The sequence below is a fragment of the Homalodisca vitripennis genome, chromosome 5, assembly GCF_021130785.1.
Source record: "Homalodisca vitripennis isolate AUS2020 chromosome 5, UT_GWSS_2.1, whole genome shotgun sequence".
Classification (NCBI taxonomy): domain Eukaryota; kingdom Metazoa; phylum Arthropoda; class Insecta; order Hemiptera; family Cicadellidae; genus Homalodisca; species Homalodisca vitripennis.
Window position 1 is genome coordinate 78,403,665 of NC_060211.1, and position 21,827 is coordinate 78,425,491.

Sequence of the window (21,827 nt, forward strand, 5' to 3'; positions counted from 1 at the left end):
CCAGACTCGCACTAGCATTTCAGGTGTAACTTGCTCAGCAGCAGCGTAAATTCATGCACTAAGTTCAGGTAGAGTGGCCGGCAAAGGAGGTACGTACATCATATCTTTTATTAAACCCCAGAAGAAAAAATCTAGCAGTGTCAGGTCTGGGGAACGGGGGGGGCCATGCAATTGGCGCATCATGGCCAATCCATTGACCTGGGAAGCGGTCATTTAGAAAATCCCGGGCGTCAGTCAGATAGTGTGGTGGTGCGCCATCTTGCATAAAGAAAACATTTCGTTCTCGGTCATCCTCATCGATCTCTGGTATTAAAAATTGTTGCAACATATCAAGGTACACTATCCCATTGATGGTTCTCTCTTGGAAAAAAAAGGGGCCGTACACTTTCCTCTTGCTCAACGCACAAAAAAACGTTCACTTTAGGGCTATCACGAACATGTTGTAATGTTTCATGTGGATTTTCGTTGCCCCAAATCCTAAAATTATAAACACACATAACCTTGCCACTTAAGTGAAAAGTGGCCTCTTCAGAAAAGATTATGCTGTCCAAGAAATGTTCATCATCACCCACTCGATTTAACATATCCACACAGAAGTTCCTACGGGCAATCTTATCATTATCTTTAATTGCTTGTAAAAGCGAATATTGGTATGTTTTCAAGTGCAAACGTTTTCTTAACATACGCCAAACCGTCGTATGTGGTACTTGCAGCTCACAAAATGCACGCCGGGTCGATTTCGTAGGGCTATTTATAAAACATTGTCTCACTTGCTCAACGACTTCGTCAGATGTGCTTGGACGACCTGAAGATTTTTTTTTGTTTCACTGAGCACCCTGTTTCTACAAAACATCTATGCCACTCATAAATTGTAGGCCTACTAGGAGGATCTTTAGCGTACTTGGTACGAAAATTACGCTGAACCGTTGTCGCAGACTTCGATTCTTCAAACTAAAACACACAACTAGCACGCTACGGTCCAGTGAAGACAGCCATGTTTAACGTAACTGTCACTAGCGCTTGTGCGGCACGATTAGGCACTAGCGGACTACGCGAGTCAAAACTTGAACTGTTTTCCTTTAAAACAACACCAAAACCAGCTCTGTACCGTGTTTAATAAATTTTATATGAATTTTCAAAGTTGTAAAGTCCTTTTTGAAACGCCCTGTAATGCTATTCACCGCTTTAAGCATTAACGAATAGCTTAATAATAAGCTTGAACAATAATTTCGTGTCGTTTCATATTTAGTTAGCCTATCAAGTACTTAAATTTAACCAATAAATTACTTAATTTTAACCCTTAACCCTTTGAGGTCACATTAAAAATCGCACAAACTGTCCACAGGTCATATTTATTTTCTTCTATGTTACATTATATAAACCAAATGTTTTAAATACTTTTTTCTGTAATATTTTTTATTTTTATAAAGAAAAGTTAATAATTCCAAAAGAGCCTATACATTCCTTTAAAATATTTTGTTTATAGGTAATAATTTATTAAATATTCTAATTTATAACATTTCTAATCTATTCTAAAAAATACAATTTTCAGAAGAAATTCACTGTAATTCGATTCAACCTCACTATCCCGGTCTTCTCAATAATGTGTTGTTAATTATTGAATTCTAATATCACTGTTAACACTCTCAAAATTGTTTGGTTAATTTAAAATTGATCATCATCAATGAAACTTCTGGTAGGATTGGCCATGTTTACAAACACAGCGAGTGCAGATAACATCTGAGGTAGTGTTCTATTTTTCATTTTGTGTACCTCATGTATCATAAATAAAGATCAAAGTAGTATACATTTAACAAAAATAGAAGTCCAAATTGTCTATAACTCACATGCAAAACAACAATAGTTACAAAAAAGTAAAAACACTACAATATCTGGTTAACCTATAGCACGAGCATTCATCAGAAATACCACGTTCGACCTATAGTTGACAGCCGGCCTCAAGCAGTTAAAGTGCTGAAGGAAATTTGGCCTCGGTTCAATAAATAAGCATGCGTTTAGAAATTGTTAAAAATTTCAGTTTTAGCCAAAGTTGAATTTATTTATTATTTCTTGGAAGAAGAAATTACAAACAAAAAAATTTTTTTATAAAAGCCCTACCGTTTTGTATGTATACCCACCATAGACGTGGGCATGCCATACAGTTATTTTCGCATGCCATGTCTCATATTTTAAGATGAAATGTTGATAAAAGAATAGCTGTGTTTTTTTATTGATATTTTATGTTATATGCAATCCAATTTACTTCTCGATGGTTAAAAGTCAATACATTTATGCATTCCTGCACATTCACAGCATTTTCATGAATAATAATGTAGGCCTACACAATAAACTAAAATATGGCAATATGGATATTACCATCTGCCATGTGTTCCACAATTCTGATGGTACAGACATATCCGTATGCTGTTCTATAAGGGTTAATGGCCTATTTTATAACTTTCTTGGTCACCCTGGAAATATGGCTAAAGATCACTTTTGTTTGCACTAAAATGTTCACTATTAATAGACCTTTAACTACAACTCATGTTTACATTTGAAAATGCCTCAAAAAGCACCTTTTCTCTGATTCTGAGTTGTGAGTACATGAGAAAGAAAAAGTGTTAAAAGTTAGTGTGACAGCTTTATATGCAGCACGGGTGGTCTGTCTTAACCTGTATCTATTGTTGGTTCTGTTACATGGTGAATGAATTGATTTTGTTAAGCAGTTTTTGTTTTTATAGGCCCACAACATTATTTTGAAAGAGCGAAGGCTGAACATTGCTCCAGCAATTAAAAAACAGGTATGTCAAAAATATTAAAAAAAAATAGAATGCCATTTTTGTTGTTACATTTTTTGTAATTCAACATTCAGTAGACAATAATTTCTAGAATTATAACTGCAAAAATATATTGGCTTGGTTTTAAACTATAAAGTAGTATTTAAAATAAAGAATGCCATTATGGTAGTGCATGTACTTATGTTGTTATAGTATTTGTATTTTTGATTTGTTGTTTGTACTTCTGGACCAAATAATAGTATAATTAAGTAGAGCCACAGATAAAACTTACTTAGAAAACAGATATAACCAGCAATTATTTCCATTTTGTGTTATAACCTGTTTATTATTTTATTTAATATTTTGACAGCCATCCAGTCGACCATTTGACACTTCTTCACCCCCACCAACTGCACCAAATTTATATTTCCATAATGGTGTTCCGTACACGTTTCACAATGGGATGGCATTCTTCACACCAACAGCTCACCAGCCAACTCTAGCACCATTGCCTCCCTCTGCAGACCCATCCATGTATCAGAGTAAGTTTATAACATTAATCAACAAATTGGGCAGTTTTGAAATAGATACTTTATACATCCCTTGAAACCTTTTTTCTTTAAAGAACAGTTAATATATTTTTAACACTTAATGGTAAATAATTTTAATTATTATTGTATTATTCTGTAGTTTTTGCTGGAAAAAAGATATTTTATACGTTAAATCTGTTAGTTGTTATGTATTCTTATTGTTTACTTTAAATATCCTTGCAAAAATCTTAAAAACACAGCACTACATCATATGCATAGTCATAGCATATAGTCAGCATTTGCAAGGTTAAAAATAAATTGTATTAATTTTTTTAGCTTATGGGCCAGCACAGAACGCTGCTCCTGCGCCTTATGGAACGCCGGTTCTAGTACCCGCTCCTCCTCCTATGTACATGCCTCAAAATTACTCATATCAGCCTATGCCGGTGAGTTAAGCTATGATAAATGTGTCTCTAACTTTTACAATAATTACTAACTAAATATAAACTATAAAATATATTCAATGACACTAAAAACTTGGTTGGGCTAGTTCTAAGTTTTTTAAAGTTGTGTAAAAGTTTACTATTTCCAAAAATGAGCCTATAACCTATTAGTATAATATTCAATTTAGAATATATGTTATACAGGCTTGTGCTTCCTAGAAATTCTGTTTGATGTTCAATCTCCACATCCGGTATGTTTGGAATTTAATCTCCTCTTCTGTCATATCCTGTTTTAGTTTTACTAGTATCCACAGCTGTTATTTTTGTGGCAGAATTGATAGGCATGTTGAGTGCAACAAATGAGTCAATTGCTAGTGCTTCTTTCAACTCTCTGGCCAACAGTATGGTTGTATCATCAGTAGTTTGCAGTATTTTCAAGATATTCTGGCATATCATTTCCCAGTAAAATAAAAAGAACAGGACCCAAAATATGGAACCCTGAAATACACCTTGATTAGTTTGAAGGAGTTTGGACTTCACCTCTTGTGTTGTCTTGAGGTATGTTTGTCTCAGTTCAACAAATTGTTTTCTTTTCTCAAAATAGCTTGTGAACCAAAATCCAGCTCGATCTTTTATGCCCAGTTTGTCTAGATTGTTTATTATTAGATCGTGGCCCCAGGCAATCAAAAGCCTTATTGAAGTCCAGCATAATAGTTCTTTTTCTTCAAGTGATAAATTCAACTAGTTTTACAATAAAACTGTGGTGGTTGATCTTTCCTTGACAAATCTATGTTGGGGCATTAAAAGATTGTAATAGTTTCAGTGATATATCAATCTCCTCAAAACCACTCTCTCAATTATCTTTGAGAATGTTCATACAAGTCACACTGGATGTAAAATGTGATGGCAAAAAGGGGGTTGAGTTGAGGGTAAAATGGCTACTAGAAACAAAAAATGTAAATTTGTTTACTTACCATTGTGATTTGACATGCCCTAATAATAAAACCACACAAGTACTGCACAACCAGTGCCAGGACGTGTTTGTTGTTGCTTATTGTTATGTATATGATATAGCATGTTTCTTACCCACCATGATTAACTTCAGTAACATCTTCATTTACCAAACTGATGTCAGAATCACATGAATCATCAGGTCTTGGTTGATAATGTGAGTCTACATCCCAATCGTCATCATTCTCAGAAAAATCACACGGTGTTGAGGAACTCAGAACTACATATTCAGAAAAATCTAAAATTGATAAAACACCTTTATCATTATTAATACTACTTCTGCTATACCAACTAAAGCACAATCAAAATATAAAATACAACATTTGTGATAGAATCTTCAAAAATGTGCTCGAATGATTAGAACACAATAATAACTGTTCTGCTTATAATGTCCCTGAAAAGATTTCAGGCGTTATGTAACAAAACAGCTGTTTGGAAACATAATATCACAGGCCATGGCAGTTAAAAGCAAAAGTAGGGCCATCCGTGTTAACACAAGTTGGTAATTAAGAGGTTAATATGATCTTTCCTCATAGAATGTATTTGTTTAATATTGCAGCTGATGGTTAATTTTTGTTTTCTCTTTGACATTATAGAAAGAAAGAGATGGTAGGAAGAAACAAAGTAGTTGTATAAAAACATCCAGTGACCTATTGTCACTTAATTTCCTAAAATATTCCTCTGTATTTAAAAATCTCCGAGAGTTCTGATAGAGAGGAATCTCTTCTCTACATACAATTTCTGCTTTACATCCTTTGATGCCTATACAACATCTTGTGAGTTATATTTTTGCAATGTGGTACCGGGAATGGTGTTTGTTGTTTATCATCTTCCTTAATTTTGCTTTCACTGCCTAAACAGACTCAATAATTTTTAATTTCATAGCTGCTGTAACTTCTTATAAAAATGTCCCAAGGGTAGTTAAACCAGACAAATGGGAGAAGGAGGGCAGGTGGTTTAACTCTTCAGCACTGCTACCTCGGCGCACCATAGTCTGCTTAATAACCAGATATTTCAGTGTCGTACAGTAAAAATCACCACAGTAAAAATGGCAGCTTTTAAACACTCCCTTATTAAATTGCATAACTTTAGTATATATTTGAGCTAGCACCTTAATTTTTTATTTTTATTTATTTTTTTAGAGGATAGATGTATTTTCAATGCAATTATGGAGGTTTCACTGTACTTGTGGGTCATTTTATTGTCTTTGGCATGTGATCCAATTGGTTGTAATGCACATGTGATCCAATTAATTATTATGTATATGTAAGCTAATTGGTATTACAATTACAATTGGTAAGGCCAATTCAGCATATTAGACAGGCCTTGTGAAGCATAAGGCAAATGCATGATAACTATCACATTTATTATTAATGTTTTGATCTTTATGTGTTAATAGTCAATTAGTATTCTTTTAAGGAAGTTCAGACTTTTAATTTTGTTTGACAAACTATTTTGATTGTCTACCTAATTTGATAGGAATACCTATGGTTTGTTCAAATGTACATTGAGGTTTTATAAAACTGGCAGCACATACTTTTTTTACTATTATAAGATGAAGTGTGCCTTCATCTCTCATATAGTGCACACCAGACTGACTAAATTGTAATGCACACAACTGTGAATTATTAGAATCTCAGAATTTAATGTTATTGTTCTAAATTAAGCAATACAACCATCAGTAATTAAGGATTAATTTACTGTTATTAGTGTTTAGTAATACAAAAACATTTAGTATTAAAAATATTTTTTGAAATGCGTGAAAATAGTGGTAAAGAGAATATGGTTAGTGTAGAGTTCTCTGACAGATTTGAACTGGAGGGCTATCAATAACATTGTGGCGGTGGTTTTCTCCAGTGCAGTGTTGGTGGCTACATGGCTGCCAGTGGATTGGTTGAGTCGGCAGGTCAGCTCCAACCGACTTACTTGCTCGTCGACACTATTCCCGTCCCTTACTAAACTGACGCTACACCACTTTTATAGCTAAAGTGCCATCATCCTGAAGGTTTGCCCTCTTCTATTTGCTGTTATGCCGTTTGTGTTGCGCGACTATACATAGTGTCCCTCTCACCTGTTTTGGTTGTGTTGGCTTTGATTGTAGCCGTTGGATTTGGATTGGTTTCAGTGTGTAGCTGCTGGAATTTCACCTTGGCTGAATAACTAGCACTTAATTGGAATGTGCTTCGATATGTTTTAGTTTATTTTTATTTTTTAAACATTCTCTAGATGAGTGCTGTTGTAGTTGACCTAAAGAAATATTAATTAATTTATTATTTTCTTTTAACAAAATATCCTTTTTCAAGAAATATTAAACATTCATTCTTCCCATTTTTTATTTTTTTACCCAATTCATGTTTGTTCTTCCGAGTACCTCTGTTCTACCAATGGCCTATTTGATTTAAGTTTTAGGGAAATTCATTTCAATTCCAGTTGAGTTTATTGCATTTTTGTTAATCTTTCTTCCTGTGGGAGTTGTTTTTATAAATAAATAAATTTATTTGGTACGTATGTTGCCTGTGTTATTGTTAGTGTCCATACAAATATCTGTCTAAATGCCAATTAGTCATTTGATGCTTCTTAGATAGCTAGTCGATAGTTAATTCAATTTGAATGTGGCAGATAAAGACAATGGCTTGGATTTAAAATATTAATTAATGTGTTGTTACTAGTTTGGATTTGATAACTAGTCAAATCAAGAAGTCCAATTTAAATAATCAAGATATGTAACATCAAGATAAAATATGTAACATCTTACTTACCAAGAATATTGAAAGGGTTCCTTTTCTCCAGTTCCATATTGCAGAGTTGTATGTTATTTCGAACGGCAGCCCTTCATCATTACAAAGTCTAGAACTTACTGAACTTGCTAGTCTGGTAGTGGGGAGTTGGGATCACTGCCTATGTATATTCGTTCACTATTCATTATTAGTTCAAAAAAACTTGGCAGCTTATTTACTAAACATTTTGATATTATTCAATAACACATGGTTAATATTATTGCTATCACTGCATAATAATAAAAGTGCAGATTATTACTTTACATAATAGGTTTGTTGTTTATAACATTTGTTTATAAATTCATTGTCTAAGATTGTCCAGAAAGTAACAGATGTTTGGGACTAGCATATCAGTGATTGAGACTAGAGCTGCCATCTTGGGTGAAAAGATTCCTAACAGTCGATATGCATCAAGATGTGAAAGTGGGTAGTCTGTATCTCGTTTACTTTTCTCATTTTGACTACTTAAAATGTATGCTGCAATTGAAAATCATTGTGTAGTGCGTTCAGTGATTTAGATTTTTGTTGACCAAAAATCACTCAAACTAATTGAAATCCATATGGCATCAACTCTATGACATTAATGGGAATGGAATAATGAGTCAAAGAAGAAAGAGGCAGTGTTGTATAATTTTAAAATGAACACACCAATGTTAATAATGAGTATAGCAGCATTGGTCAACTGTTCTCTACTGAAGTCTTGTTAATGATAATCAATGAAAGGTTCATGAAAATCACAGTTTCCAATCATTGAGCTTTCAGAATATTACCCTCCCAAATTCATGATGCTTATGAAATTTTGTGCCAGGTAGGTTCCAAAAACCATTACAGTATACTACAAAAAACAAAAGCTGTGTATCTCTGAATTTTCTTGAAGATAATGATAAAATATGTTAGTGAACTTGTCGATCTTACTGGTGATGAGACATGAAAATTGCGATACAGAAAAGGCAGTTTATGAAATGAAAATTGTGTTTTCCCAAAAACGATTGTGTTTTCCCAAAAACGAATGTGTTTTCCCAAAAACGAACTCTTGTCAGAAAGAAAGATAATAAGGGTACAATTTTGTTGATTTCCTTGAAACGAGGCTTTTTCCTCCACCCAATGCTGCTAACCCACATACTACCAACCCCGACCACAACACCCCCACACCTATGACATATCTTGACAGATATTTGGCTGGAAGAAGTTTGATTATCCTCCATACAGCCCATATATATTGTATTGTCTAGTGACTATCACCTCTTTCCAGCAATTCCAGTGAAACCTGGCTCGCAAGCCAAAATTTCATTTGTGACGCCAAGAGTTACGTTGGCGTTAACCAGTAGTTAATACCTTACTTGGCGGATTTCTTGAAAGTTAGAATTATAAACTATGTCACTCTATGACAAATACTTCAATTTGAATGAGGATTATATTAAAAACTAGCCTAAGAATGGAGGTTTCAAATTTATGTAATACATTTTTATTTTTTTGTTCTCTTAGGACTAGAAGCTTATAAATTGCACTTAGTCCTATAAGAACCTTAGTGCTGCTTTCGGAGTGACAGGATGTTCAGGATGGGTAATGTTAGGGGGTAGGGGGTATCGAGATCCATGAGGAAGAATTAGGGCACTAATCTCAAAGTCGTGTCTCCCCGGAAGAAGGAAGGCCAGCTCTGAACCAGCCCCTCCAGTCAAAGCAGGCAGGGGGTGGCACTGCCTTGTTGAGGCTAACAAGAACCTATGAGGTTAGGAAACAAACCCTACTAACTCCAGCAGTCATCTCCCTCAGCAGACTAGACCTATCGAATTGCCCTTGAACCCCAGAATCTCGACATTTGCTGTTAGTGATGTGTTCCTCCTGGTCATCCATAAGGTTGCCCAGATTTAAGTGACACATCGGTTTTTGCTGTGCCCAGTGGTAGGTTCAACTGGAAGGTATAAATTAGCCAGAAGTAATCCCTGCTGGGTGATGTTTTTCTTTTACTTTGATACATTTTTGTTTAAAAAAACTTCTGATACATTTTTATTTTAAAACTTCTGTTACTTTCTGCACAGCTCTTGCAAACTCATTCTTTAGTTTTGTAGAAAGTTTACGTTAACACAAATCAGTTGGATAACCTACCTGTTCTATCAGTATATCTTACTGGAGCCTGGTATACATTAAAAATCTAGATATATTATATATACCAGATAATTTGGGTAAACTTGAACTCGGAAGACCTATTTTGAAAGCTGGCTGTAGTGAAACAACCTTGAGTTGTAACCCATAAGAACAATATTAAACTTTTAAGCCCTTTTTTTGGTCTTAGAATAATGGAAGATGTCTCATTTTAAAGGCAATTGATGTGCATGAAAAGTTTTTAGCTTTTTTGTACTTATGATTATTTAAATAAAATAAGGTACAACAAAGTTTTGATTTTTTTTTATTAACCCGTGAAAATATTAAAAAATCAATAGTTTTTTTGACAACAAAATTTTGAATTCAGATAATATATCTAAAATAATATGAAATATAGTTAATGAAAACGTTACAGTGAAGAAAACATCAAAAAGAAATTTTATTTCTAAAATTGAAATGAATGGCATTGTGTCTAAGGATAAAAGAAGAATTGTTAATTATTTTAACGAACAGTTTACAAATATTGCCATGAAGCTATTATTACTTGATTCTCAGATTGATGTTGACAGAGAGAGTGCATCCATATCCTCTAGCCCACATAGCATTTACATTTCGGACGTTGCTGTGGCTGAGGTCTGAGGAGTGGTAAGGTGGCTGAGGGAAGTCAGTTCTCCTAGACTGGATGATATTCAATGTTCTATTTAAAAAGTTTTCCTTTTTTAGCCCTTGTCTTCCAGCTCAAGTCATCATCTCTTTTTCTTGCGGAATTTTCCCATCAGCTCTCAAAGTCAGCAAAGCCATATCTATTTTCAAATCAGGCTCAATGTAGAAGGTTGAAAACTTTATGCCTATCTCATTTCAGTCCGTCTTTTCTAAAGTTTTAGAGTCAATAATGTGTGTGTGAAAAGTTGATTTGTTTTCTTCAAAGAAATAATTCTTTAAGCCCTCAGCAACATGGTTTCCATCGAGTCCAATCCACCACTACAGCCATGTTTCAATTCATTGGCTCTGTCCTTACTTCACTGGACAACAAAATGGTTTTTATTGGAATATATTTTGACTTCAGCAAGGGTTCAATTGAGTTCTACCTAAAGCCTTGTTGGGCAAACTTGAGCGTTACGGTATGTGGCTTTGCCCTGACGGTTCATACATGTCTGGAAGGAGCCAAGTTGTGCAACTTGTAAGTGATAAAAATATGTATCAGTCAGACACTAGAGTTCTCAGTTATGGAGTCCCTCAGGGTTCCATTCTTGGGCCAATACTTTTTGTGATATACATGAACGATCTGCATCTACATATTAAACAGGGCCAAATAGTAATGTACACTGATGACTGCACGCTTCAGGTATCTCAGTTATCATACTCTTCAGTCATCCAGCCTGCAAAATTGAGTGAAGAGGAGTGCTACAATTGGTGTACTTGTAATGAACCATCCCTGAACTGTAGCGACATGTCTTATATTTTGGCTCGAAGAATGGATCACCTGTGAACTAATCATCACTTTTTTACCAAGCTACTGGGTCTTCACGTGGACAAGCTACTCTTTCCACGTAGAACATGTTTGTTGGCGTCTTTGTTGCATGTGCTTTGCTCTGTGCCATGTCCCCGGGTCTGTAGTCTTTGGGTGCTTTTTATTGTATACTTCTCCAACATAGAATCCATACTACAGTATGGGGTAATACTTTGAAGAATCTCAAATGGCAAGAACTTTATTAGAATTTTTAGAATGCAGAAATGGTGCATTAGAGCTGTTTTAAAACCTTAATAGCAGAGATTCATGTAGACTCCATTTTAAATCACTTAAAACTCTGACCCTTGCAGGCTTGGTGGGTTATAAGTGATGCATTTTTGTTAGGAAGAACCCTAACCTTTTCACTGTCAGTGGGTCTTATTATTTTTACAATACGAGAGGCAGGAACATGCTGGCAGTTCACAGGCATTCCACCAAGGGGTATGAAAAAGAGCCTTATCACCTATGTGTAAGAATTTATAACGCCTTGCCCACTGATATTAAGGATGTAAATTCAGAGCCGGTGTTTAAACATAAATTAAAACCATTTTTCCTGGAAAGACGATTAAAGAACGTAGCAAATTAGGACCTTTAATAACGTCAATATGTTTTTTCTATATTGTATACTTTAACAAGCATTTACGTGTACGTGTTCATAACTTGTAAAGTGTTTTGAATGAATAAATGCTTTGATTTTTCTTTAAAAAGCGTTTCAATGCTTATTAAGTAGGATTATAATATATTTGAAATGAAACATCTCCTTTAACTATATGATCAAGAACAAGAGAGAAAAAGTGTTCGAAATTTAACATTAATCTTATGGGACTAAAATCAAGATGGTCACCAGTACAATCACTCTTCATTCACTTCTAGTTCTGCTTCCCATCATGAGGAAGAGAACTTAATTCATGACCGTCTCCAAACACAAGTCAAGCCTTCCTTCCTTGATCATTTGACCTTAAGACAGTAATTGTTTGCTTATCTGTGTGATATAAGTGAAAAGAAAGATCTTTGAACTCCTCTGTCCCCTCTTCTGCCACTCTTAGAGTCTGAAGAACTTTTAGTATAGTTGGTTTTTCCGCTTATTTGTTTTCATTCCAGACCCCTCATTGGATATTGTGTTAACTGGACTATTTACTTACTTTGTGCTGAAAATTTCACTTAATTTTGTCTCATAACGTTCCTTATAGTGTTGTATACTTTCCTGTAAAGTTAATATTTCAAACTATCACAACAAAATTTTTTAAGTTGGAGAAAAAGTGGAAATGTCTTTTAGTATTCTGAAATTAAAGTTAAGCTTAATCCAACAAAGGATGGATGTTGCGGGAGTAGTATGTTTTTTGGTTGATCATGACAATATGCTATAGTCAGTATATCCATTTGTGGAGTTAATATTATTTGGCAATTTGAAGGTTCCACAGATTTTGGGTGGAAGAAGTTTGATTATCCTCCATACAGCCCAGATATATTATTTAGTGACTGTCACCTCTTTCCAGCAATTTCAGTGAAAACTAGCTCGCAAGCCAACGTTTCATTAGTGATGTTCCATTATATTCCATTAATGGATATATAATGGATAAATTGGAGTAGGTCAGTAAACAATGCATATCATCTGCATTATCAACAATTCACTCCCAGTGACTTCTCCATCAATTAATTATGATCTTCTGTATAGCTTCCAATATAATCTTCAGCTCTGTGGAAAAATGCTTTTGCTTAGCTAATCTTGATCTATAAAACCATAATTTAAATTTTAACCTACTGATAGTATTAGTAGACAGCTGCAGTAACACTAAATATACTATTACTAAATATACCTGACCAGAATGTAGGTATGGCCACATTTAAGTTTGCTTACATTTTAAATAGAGTACAGTGTCAAGCCAACCTTTACATTAAATTAACTCTGTTAACTACAAAAGCTTGGTACATAAAGTTGTTTCATATTTAGCTGAAATATAAGTTTAGTTTATAATCATGTGTGTATGAATGACATATAGCAATGATCAGTATTTATTATAGCAGATATTTAAAAATATAAAGTAAAAAAAATGTTTTATCACATTTTTTATTGAGAGTATATATTATAAGAAAAACATGTTATATTTATTTTTCTTACATAAAATAATGTTTTTTTACTAAATCTTTATAGTACTCTAAAACTGAAAATATGTGTTGGCCTTAAAAGCTCTGAGTACCTTTTTAAAGATTGTTTTTATCACACATCACATCCTAATTATAAGGATAGCCGTTTAAAGGGTTAACTTTTAAAATATGTGAAAAATTAAAAGCTTAGTAATTGACCCACTTCTGTATGATAAACTTTTATCTTAGAACAGTTAACAATTTTGTCAACAGAAAGGAGTTAACATTTTCCTTTTGTCATGTTATTTTAAAAGTAAACGCATTTTGCAAAAACGAAAATCTTATTTTCAACCACTACGCTATTGAGTTCAACAATGACTTACTAAAACACAGATCTTCTGAATCATTAAGTAATTTGCAATTAGTTTCACCTACAAAAAGATATAGACCTGCATTTTTATAAAAATAAACAAATTATAATAGTAATCAATCATAAATGAATTAATCTTAAAAGAATTGTGAGTACATTTAGTATTAATGGAGAATCATGTTCATCTGATGGAGAGTTTAAATAAAATAGTTAAAATGGAATTTGCATAGCCATCCAGGAAATGCTAAAACTAACTGTGCAACATGGACTGATTTTGGCTGCTCAGCTAGTTGCTTTTGGCCTATCCCTCGGAAGAGGTCAATTGGCATGCTTCGTGATGAGTATTTTATAAAATCTTAGACGTTTTTAGGAAAAACTTTGATCTTTCACAAAAAACATGATTTTTTCAATAAAAAATGTTCGTTACAGATAATAAAAACGTCTTAAGTATTCACCATTGCACTATATTATACAAATGTGTACATAATCTATCTGATTATTTGATTATGGACTATGCTGACATGGTACACAGGGACATCATGAATTTTTCTAGAGAGTGTTAAAGGATTAACAAACATGTGTCATTTGTTTAACTTTCATCTTACTCATTTTCCCCCAAAAAACTGTGATTTACTGCAATATAACTGCTAAAAAAAAAATCCCAGCACTATTTTGCCTGTTTTGCACACCTTTATAAAAGTTATTTTTTAAATGATATTTTAAAGAATTTTTAAGGTTTAAATTTAATTTATTCATAACTTGTCTAAAAATCTGTTTGAAACATTTTATGTCTTTGTATTTATGGGTGTTATATACACAATAATAGAAAGCACTTACATGATCATAGCATCTAAAATCTGACACTGTCACAGACTTAACTTCTGGAATTTGGACAGACAGAAGTGATGAAAAAGCTCTAAACGAACTCTTTGAATCGCTTCAAAATCAGAGACACCTAGACTACAAAAAATAAAATCAAGATAAATAGCCGTTCTCATTCATATGCACAACTGAGTGCACTACGGTGTTCCGGACAAAATCTCAAGTCACGGTGGAGCAACTGTGTTTTATACACATAGCTATGGTGAGAAGGGTTGATTCAATACTAATGTTGAGTTCAGCTCCATTTCATCTTCTGTTAGTGCAACTTCTGAAATCTAATGGTGTCACAGACTTTTTTTGGATCTTTTTAGATAGACGCTTACTCTAGTCTCCTCCAGAGAGTTGTGTTTAGTTCATTTATAGTGTAAAATGATATAAACACTTGTTTATATGATTTTGTATTGAATAAAAAATGATATATATTGAATTTGTTTCTATTAAATCGAATGTTTTATGTTTTGTTACTTTTAACTTACATTGATTTTCTGCTTATGAAACACCTGATGAAACATTTGTCTCAAAACACAAGATGTGTTTTTTAAAATAAGTACTATTGTGAAATTCTGCCGCTACAGTACTAGGGGTCTGTATCTTTGCTTGCACACTGTCTACCTTCATCTGTTAGCAAACCACAGATGCAATTACAGCAAATTTGGACCATTTTTATATCTGTTAATGTATATTTTAAATACCTCCGTCAAGAGAATCCCCCTGGCTGTGAAATATGTGCTGTTAGTTGTTTTTTTGGTGTTAAAGGTGGAAAGCACTTGAAATTCACTGTTATAATTGTGAAGTGTAGGGACAAAACAATGAGTAATGAAATGGCATTCAAATGGGTAATTGCTTCAAAAGATGGCCAAAATAATGTTCATGATGAGAAAAGGAGTAGATGACCCTTGATCACAAACAATTTAGTGCAGAAAATAATAATGAACAGAGATTTCACAATTTTTTTGGTTATTGGAAGTCTTTCTTCAAGATTCAAGAAGTGTCTAGGACATTTTTATTGAGAAACATGTCATACTGTATGGCAATGTTCATTCACATGCGCCAAAGTAAACTTAAGATCTGATCACAGCATTTTGCTAGGAACACGTTTATAATCTCCCAAACAGCCTCAATTTAACTCCCAGAGATTAGCATTTGTTTTGACATCAGAAGAAATATCAGCATTTGTTTTGACATCAGAAGAAATATCTTGATAGTCAGTGCGGCAACGATGACAGTAACATACAAATTATCTGCATTGCAGTCGCTGTTAATTCAGGTGGCAAACTTCTACGAAGACAGTATACAAAAGGTGGTTCTTAGAGATGGTAATTGCCTTAATACTGATGGCAATTATGTAGAAAAGTGGATAAAAGTGTGAAATAAAAGATCATATAAAAATAAAATTGTTAGAAAAGAAAAAGTTAAATATTTTTATATATGAAAACTGTACAATTTACTTAAAACACACCTCATATCTAGCGACGTTTATATGAAAAATTTTGAATGTTGTGACCAGGTAACATATTTGTGTTTATTATCACCATTCTCTGGCTATTACAAACAAGAATTGATTGATTATAGGATTATTAATATATTTACAAAATCTGTAAAGATTGAAAAATGTCTATAGAAATTTTTTATATTTGTATGATGCCTTCTCATTTACCAGAAACTATTAATTTTTCCATCCAAGCCATTGGTATTTTATTTTTTAATGGTACATGTAGTTTTGTGATAATTGATTATACAAACTGGCAAGATATTTTTAGTAATAAATATGTTAATTGGATGAAACCTGCAATTTTCAAGCTTCTACCATTTAAAATATACAAAAATCTAGCCAGAAGTATCAGTGTGACATGAAGAGGACTTATATATAACAGTTATGTAATGAAAATGTGAACTGGATGTTAACAGATGACTAATGGGGCTGCTCCTCAGTTCATCTATGCTGGCTCAGCATCATCAAATAGTAGTTCCAGCTCTCCCATGGCTGCCACTCCGGACACTCCCCACCCTCATCTGCCCCCTCCCTTGCCTCCACCACAGTTCTATGCCCACCAGTATCCAACACAGGAAGCCTACTTCCATCCTCCCGTCTACATCAGTTACTACAACTCTGGTGATTTTGAAGCGCAGGAACAACAAACCACTAATGATGTAAGTTTATATTTTTAATTCTTATATTGTAAAACAATTTAGACAGTTACCAAATGGAAGTTGAAAACCCCATAAGCAGTTCAAAGAATTACAGCTACAAACAGGACTTTAGATTTATAAATAATTGTTCAACCTATGGTACTGAATTTTTCTTACTAATTTTGCTGTTATAATAAACTCTTCTTTAAAACAATTTTACATTTTTATTTTCAAGCTTTGAAGTGTTTGTGAACACGTGTGTGTGTGTGTGTGTGTGTGTGTGTGTGTGTGTGCGCGCATGTGCGTGTACTTTAATGAAACTAGAATTGTTAATTTAAGCCTCAAGATAGTTCTACCTCATTCAAGTGTCAACATGATCAGAGCTTAATAAACCATTGTAGTAGCTTATATTATTGACATTGAAAAATGACATTTCACTTTTTATAGAAGAAACTTCATGCTACATTCCATGTAGACACATAACAGGGTAGGATCCAGTATAGATTTATAATACTAAGGAAACAAGTGAATAATCAGTAAAATATTTAGTGTAGAAGTACTGTAGTTAATTATTTCTGTTATCTTGGGTTTTTACTCAAATTGAAGAGTAATTCATAATGAATTGTAAGGTTAAGTTTATTAAAACATCTTAACATTTAAATCAATCTTGAATTTTAGTTTAGCTAAAGTTTTATCATTGGTATTCAAAGAAAACAAAAAATAGATTAATAATAGATTGTAAGTTAAACGCTTGTAAAATGGTTTGGAGTGTGCATATGCATGCTAGTACATTATCAGAAGAGCCTGCCTTTCTTTGTTTGAATTTCCAAACTATATATATATATATATATATATATATATATATTTTGTTATTAGCTAATAACTGTATTATATATATATATATATATATATCACTTAAAATACAGGTAATCAATTATATTTGTTTTAAGCATATACGTTTCTTAAATTGTGCTAGTAAGTGTATTACATTTCTTATTAAAAAAGTCACTTTTTATAATATCTAGTGTAATGGAACCTTGATTCCTACTTTTTAACTATCAGTTGTTACTAATCAATACATTTTAACAATATTATTTTTATGTTGTGAAAAATTACATAAATTAAACATGACTGGATAATTTGGATAGCGTGAATCAACATGTTGTAAGTTCATAATAAATGCTGAATTTCACTGAATTAATATGTTTTATGTCATTTTTGTATCTTGGAAAAATTACATTAATTAAATATGAGTGAATAATTTGGCTAACATGAATCATGCTGCAACATGCAAGTCAATATTAATTAACTGAATTTAATTGATTTATCAAGAAATCAATTTATACATAAACTGAATTTTATTGGTTGATCAAGAAATCAGTTCATACATAAAGTTAGCAATTCACAGTTACTTAATTGATAACCCGATTCTGACTTTATTCAATTCTGCTCTTTGTTGTAGTGTCAAGGCATATAATACAAATACAAAAGAAAAGGGTAAAAATTATTATTAACATAACTGAAATGCATCAATTCAATAAAAACGATCAATCATTGCACTGTGGTGGCTTACACCATACATTTTTAATAGTGAATTATTGTTGGGCTTTTAATGTACACATACATCTTAGTGCTGAAGTCTTTATCTGAATTCGAGGCACCCATGATTCAGAGTGATAGCTGGGATGTTAGCACTCAAGTGTTTATACAATGATAGTTCACTGTCTCTGGTAATACATAATGTTGTTAATTTTTATGAGGAATAAATTTAGGATTCTTTATACTAGTCTGGAGGTTTGTTTTGAAAGTGTTATTTGTGAACCATTCTTTTATCATGCAGTTGTCTTTTATAAATCTCATGTAATTGATCTCTGTATTACAAAGAAAATATTGAAAGTGGATTGAAGCCAATGCATGAAAAATGAATTGTTTGTTTGTTAGGAATGCAGTTCTACTGTATCAACACCACACTCTGACATGAGTGAGAGAAGCAGTAACAGGTCACCAGCAAGTGTGTCAGTGCACTCCCAGTTTGTGATGATGAAAAGTAAAATTGAGCTCTCTGGAGCTAGACCGCCAGTGGCAAGCAACAAAGGACAGACTGGTACCCCAGTACAGTCCAGTACTGACAGTCAAGTGCCGGTGGTATCCTGGCAAAACTTGAAAAACCACGGTGAAGAGAGAGAACTATACATCAGAGACGGGCGTAGAGCATTCCATCCTATGATTCCCCCTCCACCCCCTCTACCACCACAATCCATGGTTTACCCACAATCTCCATTTCCTAACAGCTATTCCACACCCAACATGGTGTACCAACAACAACCCAAGCAGAGCCAGATGGCTGACAACTCTCGGAGTCAAAGACCACAGAACTTTAGGGGTCGTGTGAGACCTAATGTTTCAGCAAACAACATGCCTTTCATACCAAAGTTTCCAGCGAATTTTAATAATAACAATCCATTAATGATGAATAAGAATTTTTATGATAAGAAACCAGGAGATTACAGCAATGGAAGACCACAGAGGTTTACGAACAACCGGGGCAGGGGTACCAACAGAGGTAATCGTCAAGTATCTCCCCCTCCTTCCACACCTAAACCTACCAATTCCTATGTATCCTCTCCTTCCCCACAGATGATGCAGCAGACTCAGCACTATGAGCGCCAGTACGCAGCTGTTGACCGCCCAGTCGTGGTCGCAAACACTACAACTGCTCCTCGTTGGTCCTCCAACCCACCAATTAATTGCCACCAAATCAAACGTTTGGTCTGCAACAAAAGACAAAATGGATCTGCTCCTAATACAGTAAGTAATCGCCAATTGTTGCTTTTAATATTACATTAGTGATAGTTTTATTATTGTTTTATCTTAGTCACTGTAGTTAATTATGATTCAATACTTGTATTTATTTTAACCCTTTACAATTCAGTGCCTTGAGTTTACTTTTTGAAGCCAGTGATATTCTTTGGAATGTCTTGTTTAGTAATATAAGCAATCATTTCAATAAAAAATTAACTTTAAAACATTATTTTAGCATTCTTTTTCTGTATTATTTAACAATAATTAAAATGGTACAACTATAATTTTTAATAAAAAAAAAATATTAAAATAAATCAGGTTCCTTATATCTTTTTGCCATTTTTGAATTAAGGAGTTTTCTTTGCCTGATTTTTGAACATTGATTTGTGCTTAACTTAGCGTGTTCTTCTTGAAGTTTATTAAAAAAATTTTGAGCATTTTTACTAATTAAATCAAGTAAATTTAAAATACAAATTATTAATTTATTTATGTTTAAAATTTCACAAATATTGTTCTTACCATTGTCATTATTTCTTAGTTTAACCCTTTTAGTGCCAGAGATAAAATCAAGTCCATGTTGAAAAGTTAGTGTTTAGTTTAGTTAAAAGTAAATAATTAAGTAAAAACTTAAGCAAATACATAGTGCTTAGTTTATTTAACCCTTTGAATGCCACAAGGCAAAAAATTTAGTACAAAAGAAATGCACTAGCAACTATATTGCAAGTCATATGCGAAAAATGCCAGGGAATAATAAGAAGTATTACCGGGCTTCCGGAAAAAGAATATATTTTTTTTATTTTTCATACTATTTTTTATGAAAGAGGTATCAAAATGTTTGTAAAAAACTGTATTACAATAAAATGTTACAAAACAAATGAAACAACATAAAATAATATTAGTTTTGGCATGTCAAAACCAAAAAAATGTATAAAGCAATTTTTTATTTTTTAGTTTTTATTTTTTTTGACAAATTAATAAGAAACAATTTTACTATGGGAAGAATTTTTTTAATATTCTTTATAACATTGTTAATGTGAAAAAAAATAATGGTTGACTTTTTTATATAATTACTATAGTTACATAACAATGCTTGAAATTATGTACATAATGAAAAAATCATTTTTCAGTACCGGCAACACAACACTAAAACAAAAATAATTAATGCATTACTTACATTTATCCTTTGTTTCTAAAGTATATCTAATATATGGTCTTCATATTTTCCCAAAAAATATGTACACACACACACACAAACACACACGCTCGCATGCGCACGCGCACGCTCGCACGCACGGGAGATATCAATTTAACAAAATCATTTTAGAGATCCTAACCTCAAAACGATGTATACACAACCATGTGACCGAACGTATTATTTTAGATATTACGCATACTATACGTAGCGAGTTGTTTACGCGCCAACGATGTTACGCGCCCGGTTGATCACCGCCAGCTGTTGTTGCTTCTATTTATTCTGTGTTTTTTTTTATCTTCACTAATATAAAGTATTATGTGAACTATTATTTATCTATTGCAGGATAGTTAACAAATAAAACAATATTGGTCGTGAAAAGAATTCATGAAAAATAAAGCGTTAAAAATTACGATAACAGACGGCGACGACGGATCGTCGCCTGGCACTTTTCGCACAGTAAGTCGGCGACGATAGATCGTCGCCGTGGCACTTTTCGCAAGGGTTTTTGGCGACGATGTATCGTCGCCGTGGCACGCAAAGGGTTAAAAGTTAGTATTAATTAGTGCAGAGTTATTTTTTGTGTGACTATGTGAAAAGTGCCAGAGGATTTTGGACGAAAGCGCAAGATGTTAGAAAAAAAATGTACATAAAATTTATTTTTGATCATAAAAACCTCCTTTTTACTTCATTTTAAAGGAAAATGAATTACGTATCAGAAACTATTTATTATTTAAAATGTTATATAATTTTTTAAATTAAAAAAAGACTTTAAACAGCAACATTTCTACGAAAACAAAATAAAAATCAAGTTTGAGGTAAAATAACTATTATAAAAAAAAATTATTTTGAAATTTCAATATTTTCATGATAGAGAGAACTTAAAAATAACCCAAAATCATGTGTACTAACCATAGATTACAATAAGACCAAATAGATGGGCTATGCCTATCTTGCCAACATTGGGACAGGTGAAGCCAGGTCCGCCATGTTGTCGTGGGATAGAAACTCAAAACTACGCTCCGATTTGTGTAAAAATTCAGTTCTCCCGTTTCAATCAACTCGTGATCTACCCTACTTAGAATAAAGAAAATACTTTGAAACTTTGTATGAGTGAAGTCAATAAGCTATGAATGCCTGTGGTATCATTCAAATGTTCAAAAAACTTAGTTTTGCAATTTAAATAATTAAATAAAGTTGAGAATTATGTTTACA

General features: G+C 33.1%; 1 protein-coding gene across 3 annotated transcripts in view; it reads left to right on the top strand.

The window, feature by feature from the left end:
- Positions 1 to 21,827, top strand: part of LOC124362395 (deleted in azoospermia-like) — a 49,846-nt gene that overhangs the window by 14,146 nt on the left and 13,873 nt on the right. For 2 of the 3 annotated variants that reach the window (XM_046816839.1, XM_046816840.1), the window contains 5 exons: positions 2,742 to 2,801; positions 3,148 to 3,319; positions 3,644 to 3,753; positions 16,397 to 16,639; positions 18,560 to 19,426. In XM_046816839.1, the coding sequence (XP_046672795.1) occupies positions 2,742 to 2,801; positions 3,148 to 3,319; positions 3,644 to 3,753; positions 16,397 to 16,639; positions 18,560 to 19,426 (1,452 nt within the window). The remainder of the gene's footprint in view (positions 1 to 2,741; positions 2,802 to 3,147; positions 3,320 to 3,643; positions 3,754 to 16,396; positions 16,640 to 18,559; positions 19,427 to 21,827) is intronic. The other variant, XM_046816842.1, reaches the window with a different exon arrangement.